The sequence below is a fragment of the Passer montanus genome, unplaced genomic scaffold, assembly GCF_014805655.1.
Source record: "Passer montanus isolate IOZ18808 unplaced genomic scaffold, ASM1480565v1 scaffold103, whole genome shotgun sequence".
In the NCBI taxonomy this organism is placed as follows: Eukaryota; Metazoa; Chordata; class Aves; order Passeriformes; family Passeridae; genus Passer; species Passer montanus.
In genome coordinates, this window is record NW_024356838.1 from 932,261 (window position 1) to 947,710 (window position 15,450).

Genomic DNA, 15,450 nt, shown 5'->3' on the forward strand with positions numbered 1-15,450 from the left:
ATACCCCTCTTAATTGAATCCAGCTGTGGTTTATTAAGAGCAGGCTTGTTCTTAATGCTTGTGGTCCAGATAAGGCAGCTTCCCCTGCTGCTCTCAGTGCTACACTGGGCTCCATCTCCTGCTGCACCTTGCCCTGCAGCCCACTCCCAATCATGCTAGGTTACTGTGGAGATGGCCACTATACAATTTTAGAAGGCTTTTCTTACTTGTTGTCTGTGCAGTTCTGACTCTGCCTCTCAGAGCTCCATGTTGCTTTTGTTCCAGTGCTCATGTAGCAGTGACTTAGCAAACCTTCCCCCGTACTCTTCAGGGGCCATGCTATTGCTGAGGCACCCCCTGCTGCTGTGGCCATACCATTTGCCACTTCTGTCACACAGCTTGTGTCCTGCTGCACACACTGCCATTCAGGGGGAACCCAGCACCATCCTGGGTCCTTGATCACGTCAGGGTCACCAATCATTCCCATCTTATGGCAAAGGTTTCATACCTTCTCGGAGATTTCTCATGGGCAGCGCCTCACAGCACTGACTCCTTCTTCTCAGCACAGCCAACAAACTCCATCACACCCCTCGACCAGGCAACCTGCTCTTTTATAATACCCCTCTGAACTGGATCCAGCTGTGGCCTGTTAAGAGCAGGCTTGTTCTTAATGCTTGATAATTAGCACAGCTGTAACTCCTTAGGGGCCAGATTATCTTCACCACTGTCTCTATTCTCCTACCTTTTATCTAACCACAGTATTTCATGGTTTTTTCCTTTCTGTTAGTTCAGTCAGTTTTCTGGTGCTATACAGTATAAATATTAGTCCTGATATCTATTGAATACTACAGTGGAATTGCAGTCCTTTTAAGCTGACATGATTTTGCTCAATTGTCACATCATTTTAAGACTACATAAATACAAAAAACCCCATATTTATGTGCATATGTACACATATGGGTAGGCTTTTATGTCTAAGTTTTACTAACTAACAGTGAAAATTAATATTTAATAGTGTGGGACGAGTTTTCTTCAGTTGTGAGGCTACCTCATTTGTGTCCTTGACAACAAACAGCACTATGATTACAGATTTTCAAAATAATTGATGTACTCATATGGAAGTTAATACTGGACTTCAATATTGTAAAAATAAAAGACTTTTGTCTCTTTTGAATTCAGAGCATCTATGAGCACTCTGAAAAACACAAGCTTTTGTACTGTAGATACTTTTCCTCTACCTCGTATGAGTAAGACTACCTTGTGTTATTATCATTCACTTACTAAATTTCCTTCTCAAAGTTGTGCATGCAGTTTGCCTTTCTCAAGGAATTTGAAACATGCAATTTTCATAAAAATTCTCTATTTTGAGAAGGTGTTTATTTAAGCTGAAAAACATGACATCAGAGTCTTGACTGTGACAAAACTACATTGGGAAGCAAATATGTGTAGTGGTTAGAAAGAGATGGACTAATAAATATCAACAGGTTATTGTAGTCCTGAAAATGTCAGATAAGTGTACCAGTCCTTTTCAAGCAGGGTATTTCATATAGACTGCAGGGCAAAGAGAATTTCTGCTGGGACTCCAGAGTTTCCATTTAGACAAATGGGTTCAGTTAATTGCATGACTATAGTTTCTTACTCAACCTCTCTCTGCCTGAGCTCACGCACCAAATGGCAGATATCTAATTAGCTGGTGACAACTTGCTCAGATTCAAGCAAAATATTTGTGACAGGTCACTGCAGAATAATCCAGATTTGTTTTTTATTGATATCTACATGAAGTTGCTTTAAAGAGGCATTGATATTCCAGAAATGGCCTGAAATTTTCACATTCTGATATTTTCAAGCCTTTATGCCTGTAACAAAGATCTTAAATACAGATGTGTGCAGGTAAGAATCTACCATTATCAGCACAGAAATAAACACACACTGGGCACAGGCCATAGTGAGCACAGACTTGACATCAGCCAGCCGCAAAGCAGCTTCACTAAAAAAGCTACATAACCATTCAGGCTGCTGCTAAATCTGACTTAAGGGGAAGCAGTTAATACAAACCACAATCCAGCATTACACTTCTACAGCCACATGGCTTGCAACCAATAACTTGCCTAAGGCCAGAAAGCACAGGCATGCAAGTCTGCAAAATACTATGTAGATGTGTTCATAAATAGTATTTAAAGCGACAGATTTAGAAAAATGATCCTAGCTTGACTCATGCAAAATATGGAAAGTTCATTTTTCAAACCAAACACTGCAGTGTAAAAGGCAGCAGGAAAGCCAGGAATCATTCAGAGTCATCTGCTACTTTAAAGCTGTGACCTATATCTAGCAGCCAAGGAAAAGACATTAGAAGACAGAGCTTTACAACAACAGGAGATTATTAAGCATAGCAGAGAAACAATTGCTTGTTGCAATTACAACTTCAAAGCAGAATTTAACTCTCCCATCTGCACTGCGCATCTCTTTTGTATGTTTTGAATTTGTTCCACTATGAATCTCCCAGTGCTGTCACATGCCATCTATCCAAGAGTGCTATGTGCTGCCAACATGGGATCTACAGATGGGTCAAAGAGGAAAATTTTGCTCTAACATGAAAAAGCAAGGAAAAAAAATCCTGCACTTGAAGAAAGCTAATGCAAATGCTGATAATTAAGGACATGCCCTTGATACCATTCAGCTATCCAATTTTGCTATATCCTGTAATTTATCCTTTTCATAGCACTTATCAGGTTCATATGTAAGGTACCTTGTTTAGATGCTGCCATGTTATCTGACATGAGCTTTGTCCTGGGAACCAGCAGTATTTTTTCCTCCAAATAACAGATTATACTGAGGTAGTTGCACCAAAGATTAGAAAGCCTGTTCATCAAATATTCATAAAATTTTATCAGTTCTATGACCAAAACAATCTTTTAAATGAATGACTAAAACAAGCAACGTCCCCTCCCTTGCTCAGGGCAATTTACCTATGGAATAATATGTGAATTCAATTCAAGAATTCCCCCAAACAGATTTTCCTGAGGGACTGGGAGTGTGGGGGGAAGAAGAATATATATACAAATACACACTGCTGCATTTTTGAATTCTGATATGGCAAGCAAAGCAGAACAAAAAACATCTGTCAGTTCTACACAGCAAAGCCCAGCTCCCATATGCCACCCTTTCTCAAGAGAGGATTACTGTTTTAATATGGTGAGTTCACATCATCTATTCTGCATTCAGTGGGCAAGCCAAAGAAAAAAATATCTATCTATATAATATGATTTAACCCTGATCCATGCACATAGCCCCAGAAGTGGCCTTTCTGTGGGGAAATTGTGTGGTGACCAGAAGAAAGCAGGTTTCCTTAGGCTATTAAGCAATGGTAACTGCAACTGCAGCTGCTGCTGCAGCCTCTGGCCAAACTTCTGCTTGCTACAAACCCCCAGAGCCACTCTCTGACCAGGTAATCTGTACAGCCATAAACTCACCAGCTCCTCTGAATATTTGTCATATTATTTCATACTGCTTTGCAGGTGGGTTTATTCAGTGATGTAACAGTGGTCCCTGCTTCTGCAGTATGCTTTCTGTTGCCATGGAAGCAGTGAAACCACAGCCATCGCCTGTGTCCAGCACTTATCAAAGCCTGGGAGCAAAGGCAGACTTGGCTGCAGAGGGAAGAAAGCACCTGGACAAAGAGACAATGACCTGCAGTCACATTTAATGCAGTGCAACTTTGCTAACACACTAGATTGTACTGGAAAAGAATTTCAAATAAGTTTTCTAATAACTGTAGCAGCTACTGTCTGCCTGAGAAGCACAAAGAAAGGTGCTTTCTTCACCTAAAGAAGTTTCACCAACAGTGCTTCTTTAGGGGGCCAAGGTCTTGGGTTAAACCGAGCTCTAAAAAATCAGCTTGCAGTCACCAGAGACACCTACTGATTGCCAAGTTTTCCTTTTGTTGATGGAAAAATAAATCACTCTTAAAAAGTCATTCTAGATGAGTCAGAAGAGGCCTATAGTCCACAGCTATGAATTTCATCTTTTAGTTCCCCACTCCTCTAACTGTTTTTATGAACTTGATTGGTTTTGCAGAAGCAAAGCATAAACAAACAATTTTATGCTTTATGCTAATGTTCCATGACACTTATCTGAGTTTGCTTGAAGGTGGGTAGAAAAGCTGTCAGGAGCAGTGCAGATTCTGTAAGTATGACTATCCAGCACATGGATGCATTCATAAGTCACACATCGCCACACCTTATTTTAAGACTGCCATGGTTGAAATGGACAGGAGGTGTTTCTGAATTAGTTACCACCAACACATTTTCCTTTAGGAGATCATATAGATGAGATGCTTATTGTGGTGGACTGCCCTTAGACAAACACTGGATGTCCACCAAAGCCTCTCTATCCTCCCCTCAGCCTGAGAGGGGACAGAAAATATGACAAAAGGCTTATGGGTCAAGACAAGAACAGAAAGAGATCACTCACTAGTTACTCTCTTGGGCAAAACAGACTAGACTTGGGGAAATTAGTTTAATTTAGTATGAATTTATTAGCAAATTTATTGCCAACCCTATTGGCAGCTAGGAATCTACTGCTGGCAGCACACAAAGGCTGAAATGGTGAAGTGGCACCTTAGCTGTACCTTGGTCCTGAGAATGTGGTTGTTCTAGCTGAGTCTCAAGTGAGGACCTAAACGAAAGCCCAGAGAGAAGGGTGGGACATGCACCTAGACATGTCCATGTTTGCCCATCAATGTCACCTTTAGACTAGTGCCAGTCAGACCTGCCCCACACTGAGACACAGACACTGATGAGCCTTCTCGTTCTCTGTTTGACTAGAATCCCATGGAGCTGTGAGAGTCACTGAGCCAGCTATGCCAGAGCATGCTGGCAGTGGGTGTAGCTGTCCAGGTCACAGCTTTCCAGGAGGGCCTGATGCCTCTTTGTGATGCTGGGGATGACAAACAGTTCTTTTGCAGAAGATGTGCTGTGGGTGAGGAGCTGTGTCACCAGGTGAAAGAGCTATAGGAAGAAATGGACAGGCTACTCACTATTTGAGTGAATGAGCAAGAGGTAGACCGATTATTTTCAGAGACAATACAAAACTCTCAAGACTTTTGGGAGTCTTGAACCTCCAGAGCAGTGGAGAAGCAGGTGGACTCAGAGCCCTACACGGTAATTAGTCAAAGGACTGATAGTCAAGGGCCTGTTAAAGATGAAGGCTGGAACTGGGTCACTGCATATCAGGAGCAAGGCTCATCTTCCTTCTCACTGTTTGACTGACCCAAGAAAGTGCTCACAGCACCTGACAGAGTTCAAGAAGCATTTGGACAATGCTCTTGGGCACATGGTGTGGCTCTTGGAGATGGTCCTTTGCAGGGCCAGGAGCTGGTCTTGATGATCCTTGTGGGTCCCTTCCAACTCAACGTGTTCTGTGATTCTGTGGCAAGCTATGTCACTGACAAAAAGTAACCGCTTTAGCTAACTCATATATAACCCCACTCCTAGCTCTATCAGAATCAAACACAAGATTAGCACAACTCTTCCTCCCCTTACAGCAGTCACACAGCTTGCATGGTATCTTTCCCATTAGACACATGTTTATAGTGAGTTTGCAGAATAGAGGCTGGCTACTACCTTTTATTTCACTGTATCTATCATAAATGCACTCTTAACAGCCCTTTAGGTAGTCCAATGATAAAATATAACTTATAGCAGGAATTTTTCCAGTTTCTAAAATTACATCATAATTTTTGAGCTTGTTCGTTCATTTTACCAGAGAAGCACCTGATGCCCCTGATTCTCCCAGAATGAAGCAATTTTGTGTGAAACAGGCAGAAAAAGTACTCTTGAATAATTTTTATTAGAGTATGCTGATTATTTTCAAGCTGGATTCATGATTTCACAACAATCAAGGCCTATATACTAAATGCAATTAAGTGGTATCACTCATTACCCACTCTCCCCAGTTATAGTTATATATTTGGCAAGAACAAAATCTTACAACAGCTCCTCAACTCCTGCTGTTTTACTGCTGTTTATTTGCTGTTTTCTTGGTGGTGGGATAACCTACCATCAAAGTTAACAAAAAGTGACTACTTTTATTTAAAGGCTAGACTTGTACTGATGGGTGTGAACTGGACATCCCTACAGCACTCTTAGTAATTTCCTGGAATTTAGTGCTGATAGACAGGAACAAACCTCCTCTTCTCACAGCTCCTCTGTTCCTAGTAAGCCGCCCAGGCTACCCCTGCTACCTGGAGGCCCCTGACCTGCCTTTTACAAGGCTACCAACAATTGCTCTGAATCCTGAGCCAGCAGAAACCCTGTAAATCTTTCCTAACAGGGTTAAGACAAGACTATGTGTTGGTATGGCAACGTGTGTTGCAGCTCTGAAAAGTCTTTTTCAATGATTTGGAGTCAGACTACAGATTTGCGTTCCACACCTGCCTGCAGGCATGAAGTACATTTTTGATTTTACCCTCTCATGATGCTTGTCTACTCAGAGCAGAGCATGGATTGGCATATCCACTCTGGATAAATGAAAAGAGAACAGCTAGAAAAGAAAAGGGGCTGATGAGAATCTTCACCTCCATTGCCATAGCAGCCAAAATACCAGTAACGACCTGAACAAAAACAGCAGGTAATTTCCCATTTTCCCCCAAAAGGAGAAAGGCAGGAAATAAACAATGACTGCTTGAGTCATGCTTCTCTCCTTGTACATTAAAGCTGAATATCACAATACAAGAATAAGCTTATAGGCACAAGACAATTTTTGCAGACCTTATTAATGTGCTACAAAGAATGTAATTGCTATCTTACACACATAATTCCTGCAGGCCTTCTCCAGGGTACCTCTCATTGACATCAACAGGAGCTTGCCTGAGAAAAGGCTGCAAACTTTGATCCATAAATAGGATCTTAGCACATTTCACCATGGAAACAATTGCTCGGGTTAATTCCGTTCTCTTCAAGACTGTAGCAGTAACTGCACCAGATACTTGACAGATCAGAGAAATCACATGCCTCGGTACTGCACATGGGGTTGAAGAGCTCAGTTTGGCTCAGTCCCAGTCACACTACTCCCCCTGACTGGCACTAAGACTGAGGTGAGCTGTCATTGACATCTTCATTTCAAAAAGGGTACACCTGCAAGAAAGGAACATTGATTGTATAGGCATGCTATTCCCTGGAACGTTCTACTGCTCTGTTTCAGAAAAAAATATTTCCCAGAAACAAGATAAACGCCGCAGACTCCCCAAGGAGCATCCCGAGCGCCCTGATGCCCTCAGGGATCCCGTTCAGGTCTCTCAAACCCGTGGGTGCGCGCACACATCTCCCGCCGCAGCCGGAGCATCCCCGCGCGTGGGCGCCCCGCCCGGGGCTCCCCTGGCCCCCGGTGCCCGCCGGGCCCGGCGCGAAGGAGTTAAGCTGGCCGGGACCCCCGCCCGCCGAGCCGGCTCTTGGCCGCCGCCCGCAGCCCCGCCAGCATGTCCGCGAAGGAGCGGCAGAAGGGCAAAGTGACCAAGGACAGCGTCACCCTCCTGCCCTGCTTCTACTTCGTGGAGGTGAGTGCCGCTAGCCGAGCGGGCTGGCCGGGGCTGGCGGCGGGCGCGGGCAGCGGCGCGGAGCCGATCGCGGGGAGCGCGGTGCGCCCGCGGGGAGCGAGCTCGGCTCCGTGCTCCCTCCGCACCGTCTGATGCAAAACCCTTACGTGATGCTCTGTCTCGCCGAAATCAGCATCGAAGCTCCCTGTAAGGAGCTATAAATTAATGTCCTCTTTCGAGCCTTTTGGAGCAGGAATTATTTCTAAGAATTACTCAGAACATGAAAGGGTGCCTCTAATAAATCGGACTATGGCACAGGAACCTCTCGGGAGGAAGACATGTTTCAAGAAGGGCTGGCTTCCAGGCAAACGCCGCTCGCATTGCTTTGATAGAATAAAAATCATAAGGGAATGCTTAGAAAAATAGAAATGCTCTCAAATAGGTAATCACTGATGTATTTTTGCTGAGCCCTGAAGTATGTGTTTCCTTTATCGGAGCTAAAAATGTCTGTTTGGAAAACAGGATGAGGTTCTCGGCACATCTTCTAGGGCAAAACCTGCCATGGCTGCTCAGCTGGTAGCAGGTGGAGTTGCAGAGACACTGGCTGCTTGGTGTGTCACTTGGAGGCACTTAGCCTCCCTGGAAAGTACAGTCACTTAGGTACTTCTGGAAGATCATGAGTAGACACAGTTTAAGCTTAAAGAAACAGTTGTGATGTGGATTTGTTTAATGGCACAGCAGAAAGAGGAAGGTACAAATGTTTTATGGGTTGAGGGAAGCCTATCATGTGACCCTTCTCACAGGGAAGAGAGCCTGTGGCACTTTCAGGTACCTAACTTAGGTAGGAAACAGATTGTGAAAATAATGTTAAGAACTTAATGGTAAAATATGGTGTAAGCTAACTAAACCTGGCACTCAAAAGCATAAAGTATATATAATACTTAATATATAAAAATACTAAAATATAAACATAGGGTGAAACATAAAATATGTTTTCTCTCAGAGGCACTTGAAGGGCTTTGGAGGTTCTCTAGAAGGTAAAAGGGGGTTGGGTTCAGAAGGAATTTTAGGTAACAGTGGGATGTTTCTGTTCTGTAAGCACCTGGATATGGTCAGCAGCTAACACTAAGCTGGAACTTAACAAGTTCCACTTAACAAGTGGAACTTGCTAAGCACCAACTGGAAAGCTTAACAGAGACTGGTTATATGGAAGCATTGAGCTCATCCTATCAATGTGATTAGGCCTGCTCAGAAAAGCCCTTGCTGTGCCATGTACCTTATATTAGCTTTGCACAGGAAGCAGAGGTCACATTTGGAGAAGCCCCTAAGAAAAGGTAAGGGCCTTCTTCACTCTGTGCTCTCTTGGCTGCTTTGGGAATCCAGACAGGAAGGGAGGTTGCTGTACCTCAGCCTGAGCAGGACTCTAATGCTGGAAATGATGTAGAGGTCCTGCAAGACACAACAGAACTTGTGCTGTGCTTTGGCCTGCAGCAAGATGAGATGAAATGCAGAGCAACAGGACAAAGTGTGTGCCTGCTGCTCTTAAGAGTTGCCTTATGTAATACTGATTGCATCCATATACTTTCCCTAGAAGCTCCCTGCAGCTGTTACAAGGAATAAGCTGAAGGATTCTGTGAGCAGCAAAGAACCCACGCTGAGCTCTGCTTACAGCTCCCACATGAGGCAGGCAGGTTCTCCACTCAGGTCTAGACTGTTAGGTCCCGCAGCAAGTCATTCCAAGCTTCATTTAAAAACAGGTAGAGATCTTTTCAACAAACAATTGCTCTGAGGCAGTCAAAGCCCTCAATTAACAGCAAGGTCTCCTAATGAACTTTTAAGACTTCCATGTTATTCAGTCACAGGAGCAGTCAGCCTATGTGAGCCCTTCCCCACCAGGAGTAATTTCTAATTACTGAACTGCAGACTCACGCCCTTCTTGAACTGAAAAGCAAAAGCAACATCAAGAGAAAAAACTGACTGAAATACACCCAAACCTAAACATTGATTAGGAAACTTTTTGGTGAGTTATCAGCCCTGTTCCATTACATAGCATGAGGATTTGAAACCATTTCCCACTTTTCAGTTGAGGACTGAAATCACTTGGGTGAAAGGGTAACAACAATTCATGTGATACTTGAAAGGAGCATGTAGCTTGTGTTCCCTGTGAACGCCCACTCCGCGTTTGACGCATGCGCACCGATTCTAATCAGACTAACGAGAATGCCTTTCTGAGCTTTGGAGCACAGCAAATTGCCAGCACTTCAGCAGCATCAGGGAAAGGACATGACTTAAAATCTTCTGTTGTGATTGGCTCAAACAGAACCAGATTGAGTTGTACTCCGTAAAGAGGGATTTATTCAGAGATCATTTAATTGCAATGAGAAGTTTGCAAGTGTAAGGGATAGAGGAGTCACCCAGTGTGGTTGACGGGCATTACCATGTAACGAGGATTTCCTTTGTAAGCAGGAGGTAAGGTCCTAATGCAATCCGGCAACAGCCAACTACTTAGACCCCAAACTTACCTACTTTAAATAAGGCTTTCTGAATTTTAAAGCTTTAATAAATAGGTGGTAAGAAACAGGCTTTCAACCTCTTGCCTTCTTGCCTTTGAATGCTGTCGATTCTTTTATGTTTTTTTTCTTTTGGCACTCATCCACTTCTATTTTCCCTCTCCTGTTCATAGAAGACAGTGCCTTCCCATTCTGAATTGCAACAAAAAACTCCATAGCCCATTAAGTTTCCACTTTTGAACAAGAAAAGTAGGGCTTGCTGACATCCACTTTCCAGCAAGACCTATTTAGGAGGTCGAGGCCCACGGAAAACCACATTGTTTAGAAAATAAATTTCTAAAAATATGCTTTTTTTTTGTTTTCCTCTTGAATGCTAGACAAAAGCATAGAATTGGAAAAAAATGTTGACTTGAAAGATACTTAATTTTTTTTTTCAACATGGCAGGAAAGAGACATATTCATGTTATAGAAATGAAATATATTTTAAAGAGTGAAATGAGTGAAATAATACATGTAACAACCACTATAATGCAGGCATGCAGAACTTAGAAACAGCAACACACAAACACAGTTCTGACACTAAGGGGTTTCAACTGTTAAGATCCTTAAGAATGTGTTATGAATGAGATTAACTCCGGTAAACAATTGTGTATAGTGGCAGTGACTATCAGGCTTAGATAAAAATATGATTACACAGAATGTAGACAGGCCAGCTGCCCTGGAGAAAAGGAGACTGAGATGGGACCTCACAGCTGTCTACTCACACGGGAAAAGATGAGGGGCAGGTACAAATCTCTCCTCTCTGATGACAAGCAACAGGACCCAAGTGAATGACAGGAAATTGTGTCAAGGGAGGTTTACGTTGGATATAACACAAAGATTCTTCACCCAGAGAGAGGCTGAACACTGGAACAGGCTCCCCAGGGAATTGGTCACAGCACCAGCCTGACAGAGTGCACTGTTTGGACAACAGTGTCAACATGGTGTGACTCTAGGGGATAGTCCTGTGCAGTGCCAGGAGCTGGACTTTAGTGATCCTTGTGTCCCTTCCAATTCATATTCTGTGAACTGATGGATAATTCAAATCAGCAGGTGTTTGCAACAAAAGAGTTAAAACATAAAACTAACATGCTCCTCTTAAGATCATAAGAGCTATTCTTCGTTTACATGGGAAAAGCAAAAGGAGAATGAGGGTAGAGCTTTGAAAGACAGGGAAATGGAAAGAAAATTAAGAGACAGCTTCAGAATAATGTGGATGGATCATTCTCTAAAAGCATTAGAGGCAAATAAACACACTTTCAATTACATGTTTTCCAGTTTCATGATTCATAAAATAAAGTAACTTGATGACTTATCCTATGTTTTGTAGGAATGTTTTAGAGGTTATTTTAAAGGACTGGTAATAGTTCTGCTTAGCAGAACCTCTGATTAGCACACACTCCTGAGAGCTGAATAATTTTAGATTGCCTTATGCACACTTACCTGAAGGGCATGGTAATCATCACCGTCAGGCAGTTAGGCCTCTTTTATTCTTAACTGTTCTTAAAGCATTTTAGGGTTCTGTAGACTGACTCTATGGGTTATCTGAATTTCATTTGCATAGCTGAGAATGACAAAGCTTTCCATGAAAATTCATAGTCACTCTGGCCTAGTGGGAATTACTTTTCATGGTAAAAAGTCTTCTACATACCTCTGGGAGATCTTGAAAATTAGTAGTCCTGGATTAAGTTTTGGGTTTTGTTAACTGACTTTGTTTTCAGCACATTCAAAGTACATAATTATTGCGTTCACTTAGAGAAAAAAAATGTTGATGTCTTGAATTTTAATATCAATCTGAAATCTTCCAGAGCTACGTAGTTTCCATTCCTGGCAGAGTGGTCACACTTTGGAGTCAGGATAGACGGATTTCTCTCAGTGAAGGACATAGACTGTCTTTACTCATGCTCTCCCATTTCAAAAGCTCCTGGTTTAAATCCTGTCCTCATGGAAGTTGCATAAATTTTGCGTTTGACTTCAGTGGTATTACTGCTTCATCCAGTGCCTAATATGTGGAAATGCAAAAGGTCAAGGTGTTGTCAATCTGCATAACTTGATGCATTTATTCTCCAGCTAAATTGTGTTGCTGTAGCACAGCCTTCATCTGCTGGTTGTGTAACTTCCAGGGACTAAAATTGGAGATATTGGATATAAGGACATAATTGGATATAAGGGACACTGTCCCTTGTGCAGTTAAATTTTCTTCCTTATGTTGTCTTCTGGATGCTGTGTTATGAATGCATATGGATACAGCTTCTTTTGCTACATTTTCCAGAGCTCAGCCAGGCCTTAGTCAGTTTGGAAACATTTCTTCCAGTGGTAGAAGGCCACTTATTTTCCTTGTTCCCCAAAGGAGTTGGAATTCTCACCAGCAGAAAGTGCAAAGATCTGTTATCATTGTGGAACTCCAGGCTGCAGAGCTCAGGGGGTCATGAGACCCCACTGAAATAGGTGCATGTAGAGAATGGCCACTGTGTCTCAGTTACAGAGCTTTACTTCCTTTTGTTTCTAACATACGCTGAGAGAGCTGAGCTTGAAACATCATTTGGAACTCAGTAGCACTTCTTAGTCACATCTGGAATGCTTTTCAGCTGTTCAGCCATGCACGACCCACAATATTTAAATTACAATGACCTGCAAGTCGTGTATAGGTGTGACTGCAAAAGACATTAAAAAAAAAAAAATCAGTGGAGTGAAGTGATTAGAATGAGAGGGAATAGGCTGGAGGAATAAATCTTTCTTCCTAAAAATAGGATGTTTGGAACTAATGTAAGAATTAAACTGTAATGCTGTGCCTTGGAGGTACGGTGTAGTCATATTTCTCTCTAGCTTGGTTTCCTTTTATACTTAAATTAACTGGGGGCTGCACCCAACAAAGATCCCCAATAGCAGAAGATGAAATTATCCCATTGCTACTGTCAAAGAAGCATAATATTTTCCAAATATGTATTTTTCTCTCAAAAGAGTTAACTATGTGTGAGAGGAGGAGAAGGAGAAATACACTTAGCTCTCTGCCCATTGAGCTGACCTAGTCACGTGTCTAACTCTCAGAAGACAGATGTCACATGTGTTTATAAGGCTGCATTACAGACCAATATCCCCAAAATATTAGAGGGCTATCTGAGACCTGAGGAGGCTGCTATGCATTCAGAGCAGCTGTATAACTCATTGGCCAAGTCATCGATGTCGCATCCTCCGTGTCACTTCTGTGCTTATAGAAGAGCTGTACAGCCTAAACAATACCAGACTGAGCAGGAGATGACCATAAAAGGGGGATGAAAAGGGAGGTGTCACACCTGTGCTGCCGCTGTCTTTGGGAAACAAATGCAAATGCCACAAGCTAGATGTCCCTTCTGGTTTTGCCTATATGCTTGGCAAGTGTAGAGTTTGAGTAGTTCTCAGTGAAAGAAGGCCCTGCTGCCTTTTCAGTCCAGCAACATCCTCTTGACCGAATACTTCCAGTAGTAAAAAAAGGCCTGAATATGGTAGAAATTAATGGAGATACAATTTTTTAAATTACTACCTCATCCAAAAATTTATAATCCTACCATCTGTGATCTTCCTTATAAAAATCTATTACTCTGGAGCCAAAGTTAATAAAAACCAGCATACTGTGGAACCTTAACATGCCTAGGAACTGAGCTATTACAAATGTGGTATCTCATCTGATGGTCCTGTCACTTCAAAATTCCATTTGTAGGGAGTTCAGAAGCGGCTAAACAGCATGGGAGGAAGCCACTGGAGAAGGGCTGGCACCTACAGGATTAATTGTTTTTTTGTATGTATGTAAATCAGCATTTAGAGAGTACAATAAATTGTAGCATTGTGTAGGGACTGGCAGCTTTGTCCCTTAGACATGGAGTTTTTGAATAAACTTCTGGCTGAAATTTGGTGACACAGACCTGAAAATACCAGCCTTTTGTTGAAGTACTGCTGTTCTTGATTTACCATAACAGTGCAGCAAAAGCATACATTTTGTAATCAACAGTACATGTAATACCCTAAATCTCAGTGTATATAATTATTAATTTATTATAACAATTATTAAATTATTGTAATTATAATTGATGTAATCAAACAATAATAATTAAGATAAGGAGTCATCAATTATGTTTGAAGTCACACTGAAAAGAAATGCATTGCTGGTGGTTTTGTGTTTTAAATTTCTGCCTGAAAACTTACTTTAAACACATATATTTAATAGAATATATATATAAAAATATATAATATGGAAAATTTGTAAAATATATATATAGATTACTTCTCCCCAAAAATATTTTTGTTAAACAATCTTTACTTTGTTGGTTTCTCCCTGTATAATTGCTGCTTCACATTTATTTATAAAAAAGGAAAAAGGAAAAAGCACTTTTAGGGTGACTGTGCATTCAGCATGACTGAGATTTCTGAAATAAAAAGAAATTGTATCATTGGCATATCAGCTCTGTTTTAGGTCTTACACATACTGAGACCTTTCTTTCAAGATTTGGTAAAAGATAAGGATAATTTGAAGAGTTACATGAAGATAGCTGTTGTATTTCCAAAGCTAGACTGTAACTGGCAGTCACAAAAAAATTAAGTTAAATTCTAAAACCAATCCTGGAAATACATATAACTTAATTTTCCAAAATGGTAATTATAATAGATTTCAAAGACATCTGGGATTTGAAATTCAACTTTTAAGTTGAAATGAAATCAAATAGCATTAAATCTAGGCGAAGAAAGACCATTTTATCATGTATCTGTACACAATTTCCACAAAAGTTAAACAATGGTAAGGTACAAGTAGTTTAGAGAAAAGACTAATTCCTTCTAGCTTTGGGCCAGATGAATCTTGCATCCAGAAAAGGGACAAGGAGCAGCAGAAACTCGAGTTCAGGCAGAAAAGCAAAAAAGCCTTTATACAGATGGAAGCCTTAAATTTCTGAAAAGACAGAATGCCTTCTTTTATAAGCCTGCAACATTTAAGAATTAAGTTTAGAACATAAAAATAAATTGAAAAATCTCACTTTTCTGTCAAGCTAGTCCCCTGCTCTATAGGCATGCCATGTTCAGTGCTCTCTCTTCAGAGTCATGGGTTCTCAAAAATGAGAAAATGGCAGAATTTGGCTGATGCCATTTCTTAATAGTGGCCTGTTCTGGAAGGTGCTCAATCACAGTAATGATAATGAGCTCAGGATTCACCGCGGTCAGGATAAGAGAAACCTATCCTCTTTCCATTCTCTGCTCCTGTCCGTTGTGAATCTTGCAGCAAGGTACCACAGGACAGCAGCCAGGGCGGCTGAAAGCTGCAGTTGCTGTCAGTAGTTGGCTCAGGAACACCTTGTCTCCTCCAACCCACTACAGCCCTCTTTCTTGTCTCATCCATCTGTTGCGCCTTGTCATTTAGACCATGAA

At 41.6% G+C, this 15,450-nt stretch overlaps 2 protein-coding genes across 5 annotated transcripts in view; one reads left to right on the forward strand and one right to left on the reverse strand.

Annotated features, from left to right (window-relative positions):
- The window catches only part of PLPPR5 (phospholipid phosphatase related 5), a 196,277-nt gene that overhangs the window by 85,920 nt on the left and 94,907 nt on the right, over positions 1 to 15,450 (reverse strand). For 3 of the 4 annotated variants that reach the window (XM_039718436.1, XM_039718466.1, XM_039718456.1), the window contains one exon: positions 11,503 to 12,713. The gene's annotated coding sequence lies outside the window, so the exon portion shown is untranslated. The remainder of the gene's footprint in view (positions 1 to 11,502; positions 12,714 to 15,450) is intronic. The other variant, XM_039718446.1, reaches the window with a different exon arrangement.
- Positions 7,420 to 15,450, forward strand: part of PLPPR4 (phospholipid phosphatase related 4) — a 29,578-nt gene continuing 21,547 nt past the window's right edge. The window contains exon 1 of the mRNA XM_039718306.1: positions 7,420 to 7,531. Coding sequence (XP_039574240.1) covers positions 7,454 to 7,531 — 78 coding nt within the window. The 5' untranslated portion in view covers positions 7,420 to 7,453. The remainder of the gene's footprint in view (positions 7,532 to 15,450) is intronic.